Consider the following 20,533-nt stretch of genomic DNA (forward strand, 5'->3'; position numbering starts at 1 on the left):
ATTTTTAAAGGTGACCACCAAAGGAACATTCCTGTGAAGTTTGGATGAAATTGGCTTAGTGGTTTATGAGGAGATGTCATTTAAAGTAAAAGTTTACGGACGGACGGACGGATGACAGACGGACGGACGCCGGACGAAAAGCGATCACAAAAGCTCACCCTGTCACTTTGTGACAGGTGAGCTAAAAACATTACTGGATGCTGTTGCTAAGGGAAAACAACATTTCCAAATAAGTTAAATCAATTACCCCGACTGGGCGGGTCAATTTAGACCTCAAGGCCTTTTATTTGAACAAACTTGATAAACATTCACTAGGAGTGGTTTCATGGTAATATCTAAGCTCTAGCTATTTGGGTTTTTAAAATAATATTTTTTTAAGTTTTTACAATATACATACTAGTAAAAGGAAAATCAATACCCCCCTTAAGCGTGCCAATTTTGATCCCAGGGATTTTATTTGAAGAAACTTGGTAGAAACTCATTAGGAGATGTTTCATGTTTAATATCTAAGCTCTAGCTCTTTAGGTTTTTAAAAGAAGATTTGATTTTTTTAAGTTTTTACTATATACATATAAGGAAAATCAATGATCCCCCCCAGGGTGGGGCCAATTGGGACCCCAGGGCTTTTATTTGAACACACATGGTAGACACTCACTAGAAGATGTTCCATGCTAAATATCTAAGCTCTAGCTCTTTAGATTTTTTAAGAGAAGATTTTTTAAAGTTTTTCTTTCAGTTGCCATGGCAACCAGAGTTCTGCATGGAATTAAATTCTTTGAACAATTTTTTAAAGGTGACCACCAAAGGATCATTCCTGTGAAGTTTGGATGAAATACGCTTAGCAGTTTATGAGGAGATGTCATTTAAAGTAAAAGATTACAGATAGACGGATGACAGACAGACGAATTGTGATCACAAAAGCTCACCTTGTGACTTGGTGACAGGTGATCTAAAAATAAATTAACAAGATAAATATACTTCATAATGTGTGTACTAGTATAGCAAATCTTGTTAAAAAAGTTTTTGGTCGGGGACATCTTCTATCTACTTGTATCTATAAACTAACAAAAATTCAACCACAAATTAACTATATTTTCTTTATTCCTTAACAACATGTGCAACAACCATTAAATGATCTGATGGGAACAACTCTTCCTCTAGGACTGTGTATGTTAAATCTAACACTGGTTTGAATACTCGTTTTGTATATATGCTAAATGAATATAGGATGATTAAACATCCAAAAAACTGTATATATGGTGGAAACCAAAACAATGGCCACATCTGACAAAATTTTAGACATTGCTGCTTTCTTCCAAAAGTTTTTCCACTGAACTTGCATAACTTTGGATTGAATAAACAACACTTAAATCCTAAAATTGAATGTAAGGTGTCCCCATATGAATTTGCACCAATTGTTAAAATTAACACCACTGAATAAAACAAATGAAATAGAACGATGACAAATATAATGAAATGCAGGACTAGATTCTCTAATACATCTGAAATGCAATTATCACAGTAAGGAAGCAGACAATCCTTTTTGTTTCCAATAGCAACACAAACCCCACACTGACATGATCCATGGGGTCCACAATCATGACTGCATGGATATCCTTCCACTCCTTGATATGACAAGTACGCTGATTGGATGACAGTGGTGAATCTTGACCAATGAACAGCAGCCTTATATCTCTGTTTATATCTCTCACCATTCCCAATAACTTTTGCATTTTTTACAGAAAGCTTAGACTCCACCAGGATTCTGTCTGGTCTGCTTTCAAATCCAGGAGAAGGCTGTAATGATAAATCATATGATATCATATGAATCTTATTCATTTATACCTAAATATCATGATGAACAATAAAACAGGTGATTCAAATAACTATCTATGTGGAAAAGTTGACAATCAAAGAACAAATAATTGCAAATGAGCATTAAAGTTACATTTTAGTTAACCAGCATATATTCTGACAGTTCCATCCCTTTTTCATACTTTACTCATTAACAGATGAGTGGGAGAGGACACTCATGAGCTTTCATAGCTTTCTGCCCAATCCCAAAATGTATTGTGTTAATATTGTTCATCATGCAAAATGTAAATGAACTAAATGAACTAGAACTGCCACTGTCATGGCGTGAATACCACGGCATACCACTTTGTCAGAATCAACACTGGCCATTTAGAGCTCAAGGACAACCTCCCTGCCTAAAATGCTAAGTTATGATTCTACATGCTTCAAATGTGAAAATGTCAAAATCAATACTCTGAGGACAGGCATTCTTAAGCATTTGAGCAGACAAGCTTATTATAGTAAAAACCATGTGACCTTGACATTTGACACAGTCACCTAAAAATCAAAAGGGGTCATCTACTAGTCATAAACAACCTCAATACCCAATATGAAGACTGTTGACCAAAGCATTCTTAAGCAATTGAGCAGACAAGCTTTTTTGGTCAAGGCCCCTGTGACCTTGACCTTGGACCCAGCGACTTAAAAATCATAAGGGGTCACCTTATGGCCATGATCAACCTCCATGCCAAATATGTAGACTGTGGGTCAAAGGTTTCTTATGTTATTGGGCGGACAAACTTTTTGAAGTCAAAGTCCATTTGACCTTTGACCCAGTGACCTCAAAATCAATAGGGGTCATCTACTAATCATGACTATCCTCCATGCCAAATATGAATACTTCTGGTCAAAGGAATTTTAAGTTATTGGGTTGACAAGTTTTTTTTAGTCAAGGCCCCTGTGACCTTTACCTTTAACCCAATGACCTCAAAATCAAAAGGGGTCATCTATTAATCATAGCTAACCCCCATGCCAAATATGAAGACTGTGGGTTAAAGGAATCTTAAGTTATTGGGCCTACAAGCTTTTTGAAGTCAAGGCCCCTGTGACCTTGATATTAGACCCGGTGACCTCAAAATCTAAGGGCATCATCTACTAATCATAACCAATCTAAATACCAAATATGAAGACTATGGGTCAAAGGAATCTGAAGTTATTGGGCAGACAAGCTTTTTGAAGTCCAGGCCCCTGTGTCCTTGATCTTTGACCGAGTGAACTCAAAATCAATAGGGATCATATACTAACCATGACCAATACCAAAATTTGAAGAATGTGGGTCAACGGAATCAGAAGTTATTGGGTGGACAAGGAAAAACCGATGGAAGGCCGGACGGTGACAGCTGGATGTCTTGACGGACAAGCTGATTCCAGTGTACCCCCCTTACAACTTCGTTGTGGGGGGGGGGGGTATAAAAATAACACAGCATAATTTCACAAAATGTTAACCTTAACCACAGACTGACTTGAAATTTTCATCTTGATACCCCAAGAATCAAAAAAAGACTGTCACAGTTCTATAAAAAATTCAGCCAGGTAAAGGGTTAAACCAGGACAAGTCCATTACATTCAAGTAAGTGCAATAATGGTTAAAGCAGCATGCCTCCTAATTAATTTTTGTGAAAACTTCAAAAAATGATGAAAATTTTTTTGTCGAGTGTACATGCATGCACAAAATAAGTTATTTAATCTATCATTTGGGTCATATTTAACCTGTAACTTGTCAAAAAAGGTAAACATTTCTCTTCATTTGCTAATTAGTAAATTTTGTCATATTTTGCATAATGATAACAGACTATTTAAAGAGTCACGAGGATTATTGATATTTGTAAAATGGTGTTTTTTCCCTATATACAACAGCCAAATATAGTATGTAAATATCCCTAGCTTAAACAATCTTATTGCCAAGAAAATGCAACTCTGCACATTTCTCACCAGAACCTTCACTTAAGCTGATTTAGATCAATTAGTTAAAATTTGATGGATAGAGAGACAGAAAGAAATCATTAAAGATCAACTTTGCTATGTACCATGTATGTTTAGTTGCATTTAAATCTAAAAATTAAGTTATTAAATGCGCCACTACTGGTATGTTGCATTCAAAGTTATTAGTATTTAATATTGGTTGCTTAAAAAAAATCTTAAAAGACCAATCATTGTATGTATAATTTTTAAACTACCATTACATTTTTCTCATTATTTATTTTTTTGAAGATTTATTTTATTAATCTGGAGGCGTGTTGCTTTAAAGTTACCATATTACTGAAGGTTAGACCACTCTTTTCAGCATTAACATTCAGCCAAGCATCTTTAAATTTGAGTCTAAAAAGGTTGACGTTCTGGCTTATTTTCCAACAAGGATTGTCTTTAGTTACTTTCCCATCAAGAAATATATCTATTGGCCAGTTATAGTCATTGTATGTATTGAAATCACCCATTATTATCACATTGCGAAGTCGTCTTTCTGAAAGTCAAAGTTATATAAATTATTCAGTAGAGAAAAATCAATAATAATGAATGAGCACTTTTTCTTTCAATCACAATATTTATCAACTACAAATTAACAAATATCTTGAGCTCTAATATCTTTTCTCACAAAACAAGCCAAACATCCAAGGTTTCATTAACACAAGAGAAGAAAACGTGCATTACAACATACATCGTCTCATCATGTCAAACTAGAAATGTGTCCATAGGACACGGATGCCCCCTCATGCCACTGTTCTGTCAATCTTATGACTCAAGGTCAAATATTTTTTTGACTACATGTGCCACAAGTTGAAAACTTAAAATCAACACAGGGCCATAATTCTGTTAAATTTAGTAGCAGCAAAAATTCCTTCCTTTACTATCATCTACACATTAAGGTTGTTCATCCCTGGAAGTTTAAGCAAAATCTGCCATCCGGTTTAAGAGGAGTTGCGCTCACAAAATTTCTACATAGAATATAGTGAAAAAATCAACAAAGGGCCATAATTCTGTTAAATTTAGTCGAAGCGAAAATTCCTTCCTTTACTATCATCTACACATTAAGGTTGTTCATCCCTGGAAGTTTAAGCAAAATCTGCCATTCGATTTAAGAGGAGTTGCTTTCACAAGATTTCGGGATGTACGGATGGACGTACGGACGGATGGACAAGTGCAACGCTATATGCTCCCACTTTGTGGGGGCATAAAAAACTCACATTTAATCTTTAGCTTTGACTAAGATGGTCCAGATTATGGACTAGAAATATTGATAGCTTTGCAAGTTGACTGAGCTTGAATAAAAACCACTCAAGAAAATTTGTAGAAAATGCAAGTTTAAGTGAAGTGCAAAAATTCTATCACCAAAAATTGTGTTGTATTGGAGACATATTTGGATAAAGTTTTGTGTGTTTGTCTACCCTCATGGCATAATTTAACTACAATAAAAACAATTTTCACATCTAAAGTCTTTCAAAGATTGTCTGAGCTATTAATAAAATAATTGGGAGAGGTTTTTTCTGACATTGTTTTTTCAGTCCTTCAAACATTGACTGGAATATTCATAATATAACTGCCAGCAATATTCAGTTTTTTGCCATTGAAATTGCCCACACTCAATACATTTAAAAGAACAAAAAGTTTAATAATAGAAGCTGCCTTCAGATTGAAATTCTAAAATTGTTCTAAACAGTTAACAAGAGAGCCATGATGGTCCTTATATGCTCATCTGATTATTAGGGCTCTTAATGACAAGGATCAATAAATATTTTTAACTATGAATGAAAATTAGATATAATGTCTTCATCTTAAACTGATATCATTATGTACATATATTTTCCTTATTACCATTAATACAAGTAATGGAACCTTTCATGAAAATATTATCTCTAGAGTGTTTACAAGGTTTTCCTAAATTTGGGGTGTGTGACCTTTTTATTTTACCCCGGATGACTCATACACAATCATGAGCTAGAAATCATCTAAACAATCTTTCTAGCCAATTTCCAGGATATTTGTGCTGAAATTGTAACCTCTACGATATTAAGAAAGATTTTCCATATCTGGGCTAGTTTTTGACCCCAGATAACGCATATTCAGACTTGAACTGGAAATCATTGCATCTACCCTTCTGAAATATTTCAAAGGTATTTGGGCTGAAAATGTAACTTCAGGAGTGTTAATGAGGTTTTTTCATATTAGCTGTAGTTTTTTTTTTAAATCCAAGAATACCTAAAATGAAAAGCGTTTAAATGCTTTTCACTCAAATCGGGCAAAGAAAAGCATAAAAATACAATTTTCAATTTATTTCAAAGTATATTTCTTAACGTAACCTTTGCATATATTTCTGTTTAAAGTGTCCATGCTCCTTTATGTAAGAAATCAAAATGTTATGTTTTAAGGCTTTTAAACGGTAGTGGAGTCCTTTTAAGAGTGTTTATAAGATTTTTTAAAGTTGGCCCATGTGACGTGATCCATCCATAAATGAACTTGAGCAAGAAATCATGGCATCAATTCTTCTGATTTCTAAGATATTTGGGCTAACAATGTTACTTTAAGAGTGTTTAAAAACTTTTTCCTTATTATGACCTTGGCTAGAACTCATCTAAACAACCTTTCTGATCAATTTCAAGGATTTTTAAGGCTGATAATGTTACCTCTACAGTGTTAACAAGGTTATTTCCAAATTTTCAGGATATTTGGGCTGAATATGTTTCCTCTAGAATGCTAACAAGGTTCTTACATATTTCATACATGTGACATCCCGGCGGGATTTAAAAAAATCCCGATATTTCAACACTGATCCCGATTCCCGATATTACAGCTTGAATTCCCGATATTTAAAAAAAATCAACATAAAAAAAAATCAAACACAGCACCTGTATCTAAAATGTAAACCGTGCCTCCGGGCATTGATTGTTATATGTCCATATCCTAAATTATAGCGGATTAAATGTTGAGTCACTAATTGACAGCCAGGTGACGTAATAAACAATTCCTATACCCAAAGTTATTCTCACATGTTTAACTTATCACGTGTTGTGTGTCAATCAATTGACCTCTTTTGTAATTTGGCAGTAGAGGTATTACACGCTACGTCATCAAAACTACCCTGTAAATTTACATGTATGAATTCGGCTCAACCTTTGATTTTCTTTGATTAGTGCCGCACTGATAAAGATAAAAGCTGAGCAGAATCAAAAACCTGTTCGAGATGTCTAATTAACCTATTTCTAGTGAGTGGGTAATTTTTTTTTTGTTTTGTTTAGGAATTTCACTATCATCGAGGCAAAAATGTGGATTTAATTAACGGAACGATTCTTGTATTTATTTTGAGTCTTCTACTTATGTTACATTATTTAACTGTCAGAGTCTTATGTTCATGAATAGTTGTTGTACGTTATCAAATAGCTTGTAGACAATTATTGAATGACTGAAAAGACAGATATAATTCTTCAAACTGAAAATAATGAAATGTGAAAATGTGACTGTTTTGAAATAGCCTGTATGACTACACTTATTTATTTATCTATTTATTTATTTTTTGATGAAATAAATTAATATTGATCCACAAAAAAATCATAAAAAGTATAATCATTTAATGATTTTGAGGGTAATATAGATTCTTTGAACGAAATGTGCCAAACACGCATTGAAATTCAAGTCGATAAAAAAAATCCAGTTTTGAGCCTCAAAATCCAGCTGAAAATCCAGATTTGGCCCATTTCATTTGTCACATGTATGATATTTATGCTGTGTGACCTAGCTTCAGATGACCCATATTCAACGTTGAGCTAAAAATCATCAAAACAACCATTCTGACCAATTTCAAGGATAGCTGGACTGAAATTGTAGCTTAAAATTTTCTATTTTTGGCTCCTGTAACCTAATTTATCATTTGAGATGACCAATGTTCAAACTCGTGTGAGCAATCACTGTGACAAACATTCTGACCAAGTTTGGTGACAATTGAGGCAAAAATGTGACCACAAAAGTGTTAAAAAACTAAATGTGGACAGCCTACAGACATTCAACAATCTTAAAAGCTCACACTGAACCAGTTCAGGTGAGCTAAAAACTATAGGTTACCCTAGTGGGGATAAGAATTGTATGAATATTGAGGCATGCTGTTTTGATAATTTTATGAAAATCAGGTCTCTAATGAATGAAGATCAGCTAAACATAATTTGACATTTCTACCTACTTGTTATAAATGTAACAATATCTGCTACATTTCTACACTGTTGCTGCCTGTGGTATGACAGATGGACAACAAGAATATCATACGAAGTTCCGTCTCTATCTTTCACTCTGACATGTACTATCACACGTTTGTTTTTGTCCGGGTCTGCAGGGTGTGGCAATAGATAATGGGTGGAGCTATCTATAATTGGTAAACGACTTATGATACCAATACCTGAAATTTATGATGATCTTTTTTTAACAAGTCTTAGCACTTTTTTTCATAATATACATAAGGGACTTATACAAAAGAAATTGGGGATAATACTTTACTATAACTGTTGGCCAATAATATACATCAAAAAGACCTGTCAGCACAGATGAGTGATAAACGAATGTGGCTACATAGCGAAGTGGATAATCCATCAGACTAGCATGCTGTATGGGTTCAAAACAACGCCAAGCCGTTGTTTCCTTGAGCAAAAAATTTTAAGATCATTGCTCAGTACTGGTTGGTTCCAGGAACAAATTCAAGTGTAAGTCTGTATAAGCTTACAATTTCCTACATAATCAATCTAAAATAAAGTCTGCATAAAGTTAAACTGCAAAAAAAACTCAAAGGTACTATACATATAAGGGATCAGCAACCTATATACTTATCTGATATTACATGTATTACCTTCTCCTGGGTATGATTTGTCTATAGTCTTGTCTATGAAGGATACATTGTTTGCTACCCTGAAGACATGCCATTTAAACTGTGACGGAAGTCCTGACTTCAACTCTAATATTTGATTAGAAAGCTGTGGATGTTCACCACTTCTCACTTCTTGCAAGGCAATTATGTCTGACTCTGTTGTGTGAATCTATAAAATATAACAATCATCAAGATTATGATTTTAGGAAGTCAATAAACAAGAGGGCCATGATGGCCCTGAGGTCGCTCACCTGTATATAGCACCCCCCCGGCCAATTTTTACCCAAGTGCTTTTATTTGTTTATTTGAACATACTTGGTAGACACCCATAAGAAGATGTTTCATGCTAAACATCTAAGTTCTAGCTCATTGGGTTTTTTAAAAGAAGATTTTTTAAGTTTTTACTATACACATATAGTTAAAAACAATGACACCCCTGGGGCAGGGCCAGTTTTGACCCCCCGAGCTTTTATTTGAACAAACTTTGTAGACATTTACTTAAAGATGTTTCATGCTTAATATCTAAACTCTAGCTATTTGGTTTTTTTCAAAGAAGATTTTTAAGTTTTTGCTATACACATATAAGGAAAATCAATGACCCCCGGGGCGGGGCCAGTTTTGACCCCAGGGCTTTTATTTGAACATACTTGGTAGACACCCATTAGAACATGTTTCATGTTAAATATCTTAGCTCTAGCTCTTTGGGTTCTTTAAAAGAAGATTTTTTAAGTTTTTACTATATGCATATAGGGAAAATCAATGACCCCCGGGGCAGGGCCAATTTTGACCCCAGGGCTTTTATTTGAACAAACTTGGTAGACACTCACTAGAAGATGTTTCATGCCAAATATCTTAGCTCTAGCGTTTTGGGTTCTTTAAAAGAAGATTTTTTAAGTTTTTACTATATGCATATAGGGAAAATCTATGACCCCCTGGGGCAGGGCCAATTTTGACCTCAGGGCTTTTATTTGAACAAACTTGGTAGACACTCATTAGAAGATGTTTCATGCTAAATATCTTAGCTCTAGCTCTTTTGGTTCTTTAAAAGAAGATTTTTTAAGTTTTTACTATATGCATATAGGGAAAATCAATGACCCCCTGGGGCGGGGCCTATTTTGACCCCAGGGCTTTTATTTGAACAAACTTGGTAGACATTCACTAGAAGATGTTTCATGCCAAATATCTAAGCTCTAGCTCTTACAGTTCTTTAAAAGAAGATTTTTTAAGTTTTTACTATATGCATATAGGGAAAATCAATGACCCCCCGGGGCGGGGCCAATTTTGACCCCAGGGTATTTATTTGAACAAACTTGGTAGACACTCACTAGAAGATGTTTCATGCCAAATATCTTAGCTCTAGCTCTTTGGGTTCTTTAAAAGAAGATTTTTTAAGTTTTTACTATATGCATATAGGGAAAATCAATGACCCCCTGGGGCGGGGCCAATTTTGACCCCAGGGCTTTTATTTGAACAAACTTGGTAGACAATCATTACAAGATGTTTCATGCCAAATATCTAAGCTCTAGCTCTTAGGGTTGTTTAAAAGAAGATATTTAAAGATTTTTCTTTCGGTTGCCATGGCAACCAGAGTTCTGCATGGAATTAAATTCTTTGAACAATTTTTAAAGGTGACCACCAAAGGAACATTCCTGTGAAGTTTGGATGAAATTGGCTCAGTGGTTTATGAGGAGATGTCATTTAAAGCAAAAGTTTACGGACGGACGACGGACGGACGCCGGACGAAAAAGCGATCACAAAAGCTCACCCTGTCACTTTGTGACAGGTGAGCTAAAAATGGTATTGTGATTCAATATAAAAACAACAAACAATAGTAAACAAGAGGGCCATGATGGCCCTGAGGTCGCTCACCTGTATATAGCCCCCCCACACCCATAAGAAGATGTTTCATGCTAAACATCTAAGCTCTAGCTCATTGGGCTTTTTAAAAGAAGATTTTTTTAAGTTTTTACTATACACAAATAGTTAAAAACAATGACACCCCTGGGGCGGGGCATTTGACCCCAGGGCTTTTATTTGAACAAACTTTGTAGACACTTACCAGAAGATGTTTCATGTTTAATATCTAAACTCTAGCTATTTGGGTTTTTTCAAAGAAGATTTTTTAAGTTTTTGCTATACACATATAAGGAAAATCAATGACCCCCGGGGCGGGCCAATTTTGACCCCAGGGCTTTTATTTGAACAAACTTGGTAGACACCTATTAGAACATGTTTGATGCTAAATATCTTAGCTCTAGCTCTTTGAGTTCTTTAAAAGAAGATTTTTTAAGTTTTTACTATATGCATATAGGGAAAATCAATGACCCCCTGGGGCGGGGCCAATTTTGACCCCAGGGCTTTTATTTGAACAAACTTGGTAGACACTCATTAGAACATGTTTCATGTTAAATATCTTAGCTCTAGCCCTTTGGGTTCTTTAAAAGAAGATTTTTTAAGTTTTTACTATATGCATATAGGGAAAATCAATGACCCCCTGGGGCGGGGCCAATTTTGACCCCAGGGCTTTTATTTGAACAAACTTGGTAGACACTCACTAGAAGATGTTTCATGCCAAATATCTAAGCTCTAGCTCTTAGGGTTTTTTAAAAGAAGATATTTTAAGTTTTTTCTTTCGGTTGCCATGGCAACCAGAGTTCTGCATGGAATTAAATTCTTTGAACAATTTTTAAAGGTGACCACCAAAGGAACATTCCTGTGAAGTTTGGATGAAATTGGCTCAGTGGTTTATGAACAGATGTCATTTAAAGTAAAAGTTTACGGACGACGGACGGACGACGGACGAACGCCGGACAAAAAGCGATCACAAAAGCTCACCCTGTCACTTGTGACAGGTGAGCTAAAAAAGTCACTAGTTAGTGGAATAATAATATGTCCATGGGTTATGCAAAATCTAGGGAACCTTTTAATATCGTTGTCCATGGACTATGCACAATCTAGGGGGGAAGCTTTTAATATCATTGCCCATGGATTATGCAATCTAGGGAAGCTTTTAATATCATTGTCTATGGATTATGCAATCTAGGGAAGCTTTTAATATCATTGTCCATGGAATATGCAAAATCTACGGAAGCTTTTAATATCATTGTCCATGGATTATGCAATCTAGGGAAGCTTTTAATATCATTGTCTATGGATTATGCAATCTAGGGAAGCTTTTAATATCATTGTCCATGGATTATGCACAATCTACGGAAGCTTTTAATATCATTGTCCATGGATTATGCAATCTAGGGAAGCTTTTAATATCATTGTCTATGGATTATGCAATCTAGGGAAGCTTTTAATATCATTGTCCATGGAATATGCAAAATCTACGGAAGCTTTTAATATCATTGTCCATGGATTATGCAATCTAGGGAAGCTTTTAATATCATTGTCTATGGATTATGCAATCTAGGGAAGCTTTTAATATCATTGTCCATGGATTATGCACAATCTACGGAAGCTTTTAATATCATTGTCCATGGATTATGCAATCTAGGGAAGCTTTTAATATCATTGTCCATGGATTATGCACAATCTACGGAAGCTTTTAATATCATTGTCCATGGATTATGCACAATCTAGGGAAGCTTTTAATATCATTGTCCATGGATTATGCAATCTAGGGAAGCTTTTAATATCATTGTCTATGGATTATGCAATCTAGGGAAGCTTTTAATATCATTGTCCATGGATTATGCACAATCTACGGAAGCTTTTAATATCATTGTCCATGGATTATGCAATCTAGGGAAGCTTTTAATATCATTGTCTATGGATTATGCAATCTAGGGAAGCTTTTAATATCATTGTCCATGGATTATGCAATCTACGGAAGCTTTTAATATCATTGTCCATGGATTATGCAATCTAGGGAAGCTTTTAATATCATTGTCTATGGATTATGCAATCTAGGGAAGCTTTTAATATCATTGTCCATGGAATATGCAAAATCTACGGAAGCTTTTAATATCATTGCCCATGGATTATGCAATCTAGGGAAGCTTTTAATATCATTGTCTATGGATTATGCAATCTACGGAAGCTTTTAATATCATTGTCCATGGATTATGCACAATCTAGGGAAGCTTTTAATATCATTGTCCATGGATTATGCACAATCTACGGAAGCTTTTAATATCATTGTCCATGGATTATGCACAATCTAAGGAAGCTTTTAATAATATTGTCCATGGATTATGCACAATCTACAGAAGATTTTAATATCATTGTCCATGGACTATGCACAATTTAAAAAAAACTTTATTTCTATCCAACCCTTTACCCTTCCCCATGCACTCACAAAAAGTTTTTTTAATTTATTAGCTACAATTATTCGTAAGGCTTTATAAATGCAATTATACCAAAATATTTGTACGTTTTAATTTGTGGTAAAAGTAGTTGTTGTTGGAAGAATAAAAATCTGCTTCATCCAGTAAATGTTTTTTTAAATTTGTAACTTTGATGATTGTTACAAGGTATCATAATTATAACTGTTTTGATATACTTCATGACAATATGCCCCATGACTATATTTTGCACTACATTGATCAATTTTTCACAATAAGTTTATTGTTATTCTATGTAATGAATCAAATATTGAATAAAGAGAGATAAGTAAGAAAGTGTAAAAATAGAGTTAGTATGGTTTATTCCACTTTTTCATGACTCGATTACAAATTCACCATGACCTACGGAATACTTTACTGTTGGTGCAACATAAACCCAACCAAAACAAACAAAAACATTAAAGTCTGTCTTTTTTTTTTAAATCAGTATTTTGATATACAATGTAGCATTTAAAATCATTATTATTTAAAATCATTATTAAATTTTTAAATGCTAGCACTAGTAGCAGGGATCATTTACTAAATTCGTAACTGCCACCACATAGGAATAGTGCTGACAATGTGCATATCTGTGCAGTCATATACAAACTTTTTTTTGACCCCAATATCACGCTAAATATCTTATCTTTCATTCAGGACAAGAGTTCATCTTTCAATCTTGACTGACCATTTATTATTTTAGGGAATAATTTAAAATATGTACTGACTGAAATATTTAGCAAACTGTCTTAAAACTGTCTGCCTTAAACTTAATACAATATTTTCAGAAATTATTATTTAATCTTAATTATATCATATTCATCTAGATTCTAAAATATGAAAACTATTGTTTAGAAAAAAATATTGTATTTTACATAACAAATGTTTCTTGTCAAATTTTAAATTTTGAAACTTGAAAAATTTAATTGAAAATGGATATATTGCATTGGGCAATTTCATTTTTCCTGCTGATAGCAGGAAAAACCAGAAATTGCCCAATGCATTTATATCCATTTTCTTACCAGATCCTTTCAATTTAATAAATTCTGACTTTGGTCACACTGCAAGGTAATAGCGGGAAAAATGTGACTGTTTAATGACAAGTGATTGTGTTAAAATACTGTTTATGATTTATTAAGTTTTTGTTGATTTTGAACTTGATGATTAATTCATTTATGTGCAGTTTGTTTGTTTGGTTATACAGCACACCAATACAGTACAGGTCGTATTGCCCCAAAACAGGAAAGATTAGTTTAGCTATATGTTGGGAGTTACAAACTCCAAAGCAACATCTGAAATTCTTATGCCTCAACCATTGACAGCTGCCAATCACTCAGTCACATGGGTACATTTATCTACAGCCCTATATAAAATATTGTGATAATTATATAGTAACAAAAAGTCAGCTAGAAGTTTTGCCCAGTAATATACCATTTCTTGTTTGTGAGGCAGGGTCTCTGCTCTCTTAAAAACAAATTTGAAGTGTTGAAAAATTATAACTGATACTCGCTGATATAATTATAGGGTACATATAATTTTTTTTATAATTCCTAAAATAATTTTAGCCATTTTTACATTAAAGGTGAGTAAGAGTTTATATAACATAAGCATAACATGAAAATGCCATGTATTAAATAATTTTATTTTTTGTTGACTGACAAAAATGAATTAGCACAAATGGTGATTAAGTGTCAAAATAACAATATTTGAAATGTTATTCTATTATCACTCAATGCGTTGGCCCAAACAATCCCATGCTGCTCATTATCCTGTTTATTTATAATATTATGTTTATTTTACAAATTCCTGTATGTTACCAGAAAATAAACAACAAGAAATGTGAATCATCCTGTTTTATATCTTTCTATCAACAATATATTGTCAAATACATTCTAAAATTGATACATTGGTGTAAGTAAGGTTCGATATGACATTTCTTGATTTGTTTGAAATTGTTTGGACCTGTAGCACATGGACCTTACTTTATAAAAATTTATTCCAACGATTTATTATCATCCAAAAATGTGTACATCCAATAAACTGATTTTAACTTGGGTTAAACTGTATAAAATTCAGTAAAAGTGACTTTTTCAATTACATTTTGTTGTTAATAATCAAGGAGTTTAAATATCAGTTATAATAAAACTTTATGATGAGTTTCTATAAGAAATATACATCAACAGTCTTGAAATAAAATATAGTTTTATTAACAAAACTATAAGCAGAATGTTGCTAAAACTAAAAGAAAATTAATAGTCCTTTAATGGAATATCCTTTGGGTTTAGATAAATCAGTCAATATCTGTGTTCTGCTAACATTTACATTTAAATCCTGGGTGCATGTAGATTCAGGATAATTTTCAGTTAATATTTCAATGTCTCATCTATGAAACTAAATATTCCGCAAGTAATTTCCCTTTGGTCTTCAGTCATATAAATCACATTTATTTATAATCTCTTTTTATTATTTTCCTGTGCTGTTTTTAGAATTTAAGTTTGTACAAAATGTAGAGTCAGATTATTACAAATTTAACATTTTAAGTACTATTTCTCTCCAAATCAAGCAGGAACTAGTACATTCAATGTTAGCTGAAATTGTGTGAAGATCTATAGTACTTGAGCTGGAGTCATGAGACTTTACAGGAATGTTGGTCAGCATGTGTTGTTGTGCACCTGGGAATTAGGAATTCTTGCTGCTCAATATTGGGACAAATCATGATGTCAACAGTCTGGAAAAAATGAATGTCATTTTTATGCCTTACGACTTAGGAGTAGTGGGAGTCATGCAGAATTTCCTTTGTCTGTCTGTCTGTCTGTCTGTCCTGTTGTATGTCAGTAGACTGACAAGAAAGTGGAATGTTTAGTTATGCCTAGAATACTAGACTTTGTAAACAAGCTTGTTCTTCATATTTTGCTAACATTTGCTTGTACATAAGCAGTGTTTATATCAGTGTAAGAAGTTTAGGTTAAGAAAAATATTTTATGTAAAACATTTTCTTTTCTTTCATTTATGAGATTTTTCCCAATCAATAATTTCATGTCTGAATAAGTTACATCCTAAATCAAATGTATATCAGACATGAGACAACAAATGTCTATTTTTGTTAACATTATTAGTATTATTTACATCAATCAACAATTAATTTTTTTTATTTTAAATTCTTTAAAGTTTTAACCCTTGAATAGTGTCCAATATCAGCAAATATTTTCATTGAAATGTTTGATAGTCTAAGAATTCTATTGCAGTAGGCTGGAAAAAAAAAAACAGCAATGGAGTTTGACACACTGTTTCACTTTTTGCAAGTTTAATATACGGTAGATTGATATGCTAATTACAGTCTGTTTTCCGATTTATTTCAATCACTTCTTATGTTTGCTTTGACTGTAGAATTCTTTGCTCAGTTTTTGGAATTAATTTATTTACTGCAAGTAACCTAAATCAGCATAAGTTTCGTACATTTCTACTCTTAGTTTGTAAAGAAACAAATAAAAGCTGCCCAATCATCCTTCTCTGTTCTGTTCCAACTCCTTGTGCCCAAAGTAAAAAATTAAGGAATACACCAAAAACTAAATTAATGTGGAGTTATATATACATGCCAAAACAATACCCTTATTATCCTTAAGTCATAACTTCTCTATCCTTTGGTTTCAGTGGTTTCAAGACTGTCTGCTGTTGATGACACTAATTGACAGATATGTTAAGAAAGTATGCAACATGTTTGGATAGATATAAATGGTTAGTTTATCCAATGCTGAAAGTGAGCGCTTCTTTGATAATTAAAGGGATGTCAGAGAGATTAACTGATGATGCAATTTATCATTATTTCTTATCATTATATCTCAATGCCTGTAGGTATATCACATGGGACATGCAATAATAGGCTTGTTTTTGTTTTTTTAATTTATAATAAGTCTTTTAGATTATTGAGGTTTTTATTAATTCATTACTTAAGAATCAAGGTAGTGATTAGATCAAAATATCTGTAAAAAGGTGTTGTTGAATCAGTATTTTTATTAGTTATTTGGTATTATATTTGTTTCGTGTTATAGACTACTGTACATGTTTTTTTTTAATAAATTTTGTATAAAAATAAATGTGAAATGTGATTGCATACCAGGCATTTATTTTCTAGAAATACCATACATGTGACAAATGAATTGGGCCAAATCTGGATTTTCAGCTGGATTTTGAGGCTCAAAACTGATTTTTCATTGTCTTGAATTTCAATGTGTGTTTGGAACATTTGGTTCAAAGAATCTATATTACCCTCAAAATCATTAAATGATTATACTTTTTATGATTTTTTTGTTGATCAATATTTATTTCAACCAAAAAAATTAATAAATAGATAAATAAATAAGGCCACAGAAAATTAATTTTTAGACTCGCATCCTCGCCCGCCCGTATCAAAATCTTTCCGCTCCAAAATAATTTATTTTCATAAAAAAAAATTGTTCATTTCGCAGACGTTTGTGGACGAAAATTTGTCCGAAAATCATGGTCGAATATTCGCGGGACGAACGCATAAAAATCAGACTGAGGTTTACAGCGTCTAGTGATCAAGATTTTAAATACGTTCGTTTTCGATCAGTAAAATTGTCAAAATGTTCGTCACATGTGAAATATATGATGCAATAAACAAGAAAACTGTTTGGGTTTAGTTTTGATCAAAATCTGGGTGGAAATGATGCGACGTTCATTAAAATATAGATTTAAACACTTTTGTTTATTCATACATTTCTGTTTTTTCAGGTCTTAAAAGTGATGGATAAAATAAATTATAAATTCCACCCACCCGCCCCAATTATTTCTTGAAACCTGGATGAGAGTCTAAAGATTAATTTTCTATGGCCTAAGTGTAGTCATACAGGCTATTTCTAAAAGTGTCACATTTTCACATTTCATTATTTTCAGTTTGAATAATTATATCTGTCTTTTCAGTCATACAATAATTGGCTCATAATTTAAAACACAAGCTATTTGACAATGTGCAACAACTATTCATGAACATAAGACTCTGACAGTTAAATAACGTAATGTAAGTAGAAGACTCAAAATAAATGCAAGAATCGTTCCGTTAATTAAATCCACATTTTTGCCTCAATGATTGTGTAATTCCTAAACAAAACAAAAAATTACCCACTCACTAAACATAGGTTAATTAGCCATGGTTTTGCTGCATCTAAAACAGATTTTTGAATGATCCACTTTAAATGATTCTGCTCACCTTTAATCCTTATCAGTGCGGCACTTATCAAAGAAAATCAAAGGTTGAGCCGAATTCAAACAATCATGTAAATTTGATGACGTAGCGTGTAATACCTACAGCCAAATTATAAAAGAGGTCAATTGACTGACACACGACAAGTGTTAAGTTAAACATGTGACAATAACTTGGTAATGGAACTCAACATTAAATCCGCTATAATTTACGATATGGACAGATAACAATCAATGCCCGGAGTAAGGCCCCCACGGTTACACGTTTAAACGGATCCGTTTCGATTTTCATTCGTAAACGTTTACAAAATGTTTTACCGTTTAATCGAAATGACCATATTGTCTTACAAAAAATATTAATCATTGCCTGTTATCATGAATTCTATTAATTCTAATTGATTTATTCCGAAGTAAAAAACAGAAAATGGGTTGTTACAAACCTCTAGACAGCATCACCGTGCAATAATCGCTCGTGAAATAATACATTTTTGGTAAAGTTGATTTACCTTTGTTGCTCAAAAGAGCGAAATTGAGATACAATGCAGAAAATGTGTGCCGACTCAATTGTGATTTAAGCCCTGAACATTATTTATAAAAATATAAAGTAAGTCATCATTTGGCGGCTTGAATTCATGGTGTAGTATAGTACATAGAAGTACAACCGTTTAAACGGTACCGTTTCGGTTCTTAACAATCGTGTAAACGTTTACAAAAAAGTGTAAACGTGGGAGCCTTAGCCCGGAGGCACGGTTTACATTTTAGATACAGGTGCTTTGCTTGATTTTTTTTATGTTGATTTTTTCTTTTAAATATTGGGAATTCAAGCTGTAATATCGGGAATCGGGATCAGTGTTGAAATATCAGGATTTTTTAAATACCGCCGGGATATCACATGTATGAAAAACTTGTTACCCACCTTATTCGCTATTTTACAAATGAATGAATAGGCCTACACCTTTACATAATACAGGCGTATATCAATCACTGTCCAATAATCTTAATCTCTCACAATGAAAGTGTTAAAAAACCTGAAAAAAAGGTGTTAAATCAGGTACGTATATTAACAATATACGTACCTGGTTAAATTTACAAACACTTTTCAGATAAACATACAAGAGTGATCAGTGATCACATGTGTCGCCTCATGATGGCCAATTTCATGTTGGGACAAGTTTTGTGACAGACGGACTGACAGACAGACAGACAAACAGACAGTGCACAACTAGACTTGGTACTGATCATTCCTGTAAAGTTTGGATGAAATTGCACCAGTAGTTTATGAGGAGTAGTCCGGACAAGCTTTTGTGTATCTGGCAACACATAGAAAAGAACACCTTTTTATCAAAGGGCCATAACTCGGCCTAAAATCATTCAACCTGAAAACCTGTGCAATATGCTCAAGGACTTGAGCTACAGATCAATCCTGTAAAGTTTCATTGAAATTGCATTAGTGGTATAAGAGAAGTAGTCCGAACAAACTTTAAAAACAAAAATTATTAAAGGGCCATAACTCTGACACAAATCATTGAACCGGAAAATGCTGACAATATGCACAACTAGACTTGGTACTGATCATTCCTGTAAAGTTTGGATGAAATTGCACCAGTAGTTTATGAGGAGTAGTCTGGACAAGTTTTGTGATGGACGGACAGACGGAGAAGTGATCCCTATATGTCGCCACTACTCTGTAGAGGCGACACAAAAATGCACTTAATTTCAAACATATTCTTTTAATAATCTTCATTAAGAAATATTATTTGATTAAGTCAAAACAAAAATTATAGGGGATAACTGTCTGCATATTTCAAATTTGGGAGAGAACTGTCCAGGGAGGAAACAGTTTGGGAGAGAACCATCAGGGACAGGAACTGGTAAGGGAGAGAATAGTCTGTCATTCTCTGACGACTAGATGGCCGAAAGCCATAAAAATTGTGCTGGAAGCCAAATGATAAATATAGTGCAGAAAGCATGACACAATCTATTTTAATAAGAATCTATACAATAGCCTAGAACCAACAAATACAGTACCATGATACACATTTATATATATACATATATTTTATATCATTTATCTGTCTCACCATTTCAAGAACTCTAAGTTTCCTGATTTGCCAATTAAACATAGTGTTCCATATATTATACGTAGATAAAATAAGACCATAACCGGGACTGATGATAAGAAAATAAACAAACGATGCCGGTTTCATGAGGACTTTTCTTATCTTAAAAATACTATTTTCATCCGGGTTCTTTTCCAAAACCCAACCCGAACATATTTTAATACAAC

At 33.4% G+C, this 20,533-nt stretch overlaps 1 protein-coding gene across 3 annotated transcripts; it reads right to left on the reverse strand.

Moving 5' to 3' along the window:
* Window positions 1–1,083: 1,083 nt before the first annotated feature.
* LOC132737690 (uncharacterized) lies at window positions 1,084–20,525 on the reverse strand. 3 transcript variants are annotated; one of them, XM_060725024.1, is made up of 5 exons: window positions 20,328–20,525; window positions 8,678–8,864; window positions 8,021–8,233; window positions 4,107–4,315; window positions 1,084–1,797 (listed from the first exon to the last, which is right to left on the reverse strand). In XM_060725024.1, exons 1-5 carry the CDS (start codon window positions 20,451–20,453, stop codon window positions 1,099–1,101), a joined length of 1,434 nt encoding a protein of 477 aa, XP_060581007.1. In that variant the 5' UTR covers window positions 20,454–20,525; the 3' UTR covers window positions 1,084–1,098. The 3 variants fall into 3 exon arrangements, with proteins under 3 accessions (XP_060581007.1, XP_060581006.1, XP_060581008.1); XM_060725023.1 differs by having other exon boundaries at window positions 4,107–4,311; window positions 8,017–8,233; XM_060725025.1 differs by lacking the exon at window positions 20,328–20,525 and adding an exon at window positions 20,275–20,297 and having other exon boundaries at window positions 4,107–4,311; window positions 8,017–8,233.
* Window positions 20,526–20,533: the final 8 nt, after the last annotated feature.

Source organism: Ruditapes philippinarum, unplaced genomic scaffold, assembly GCF_026571515.1.
Source record: "Ruditapes philippinarum isolate M1 unplaced genomic scaffold, ASM2657151v2 ctg4291_1_1_1_1, whole genome shotgun sequence".
Taxonomy (NCBI): domain Eukaryota; kingdom Metazoa; phylum Mollusca; class Bivalvia; order Venerida; family Veneridae; genus Ruditapes; species Ruditapes philippinarum.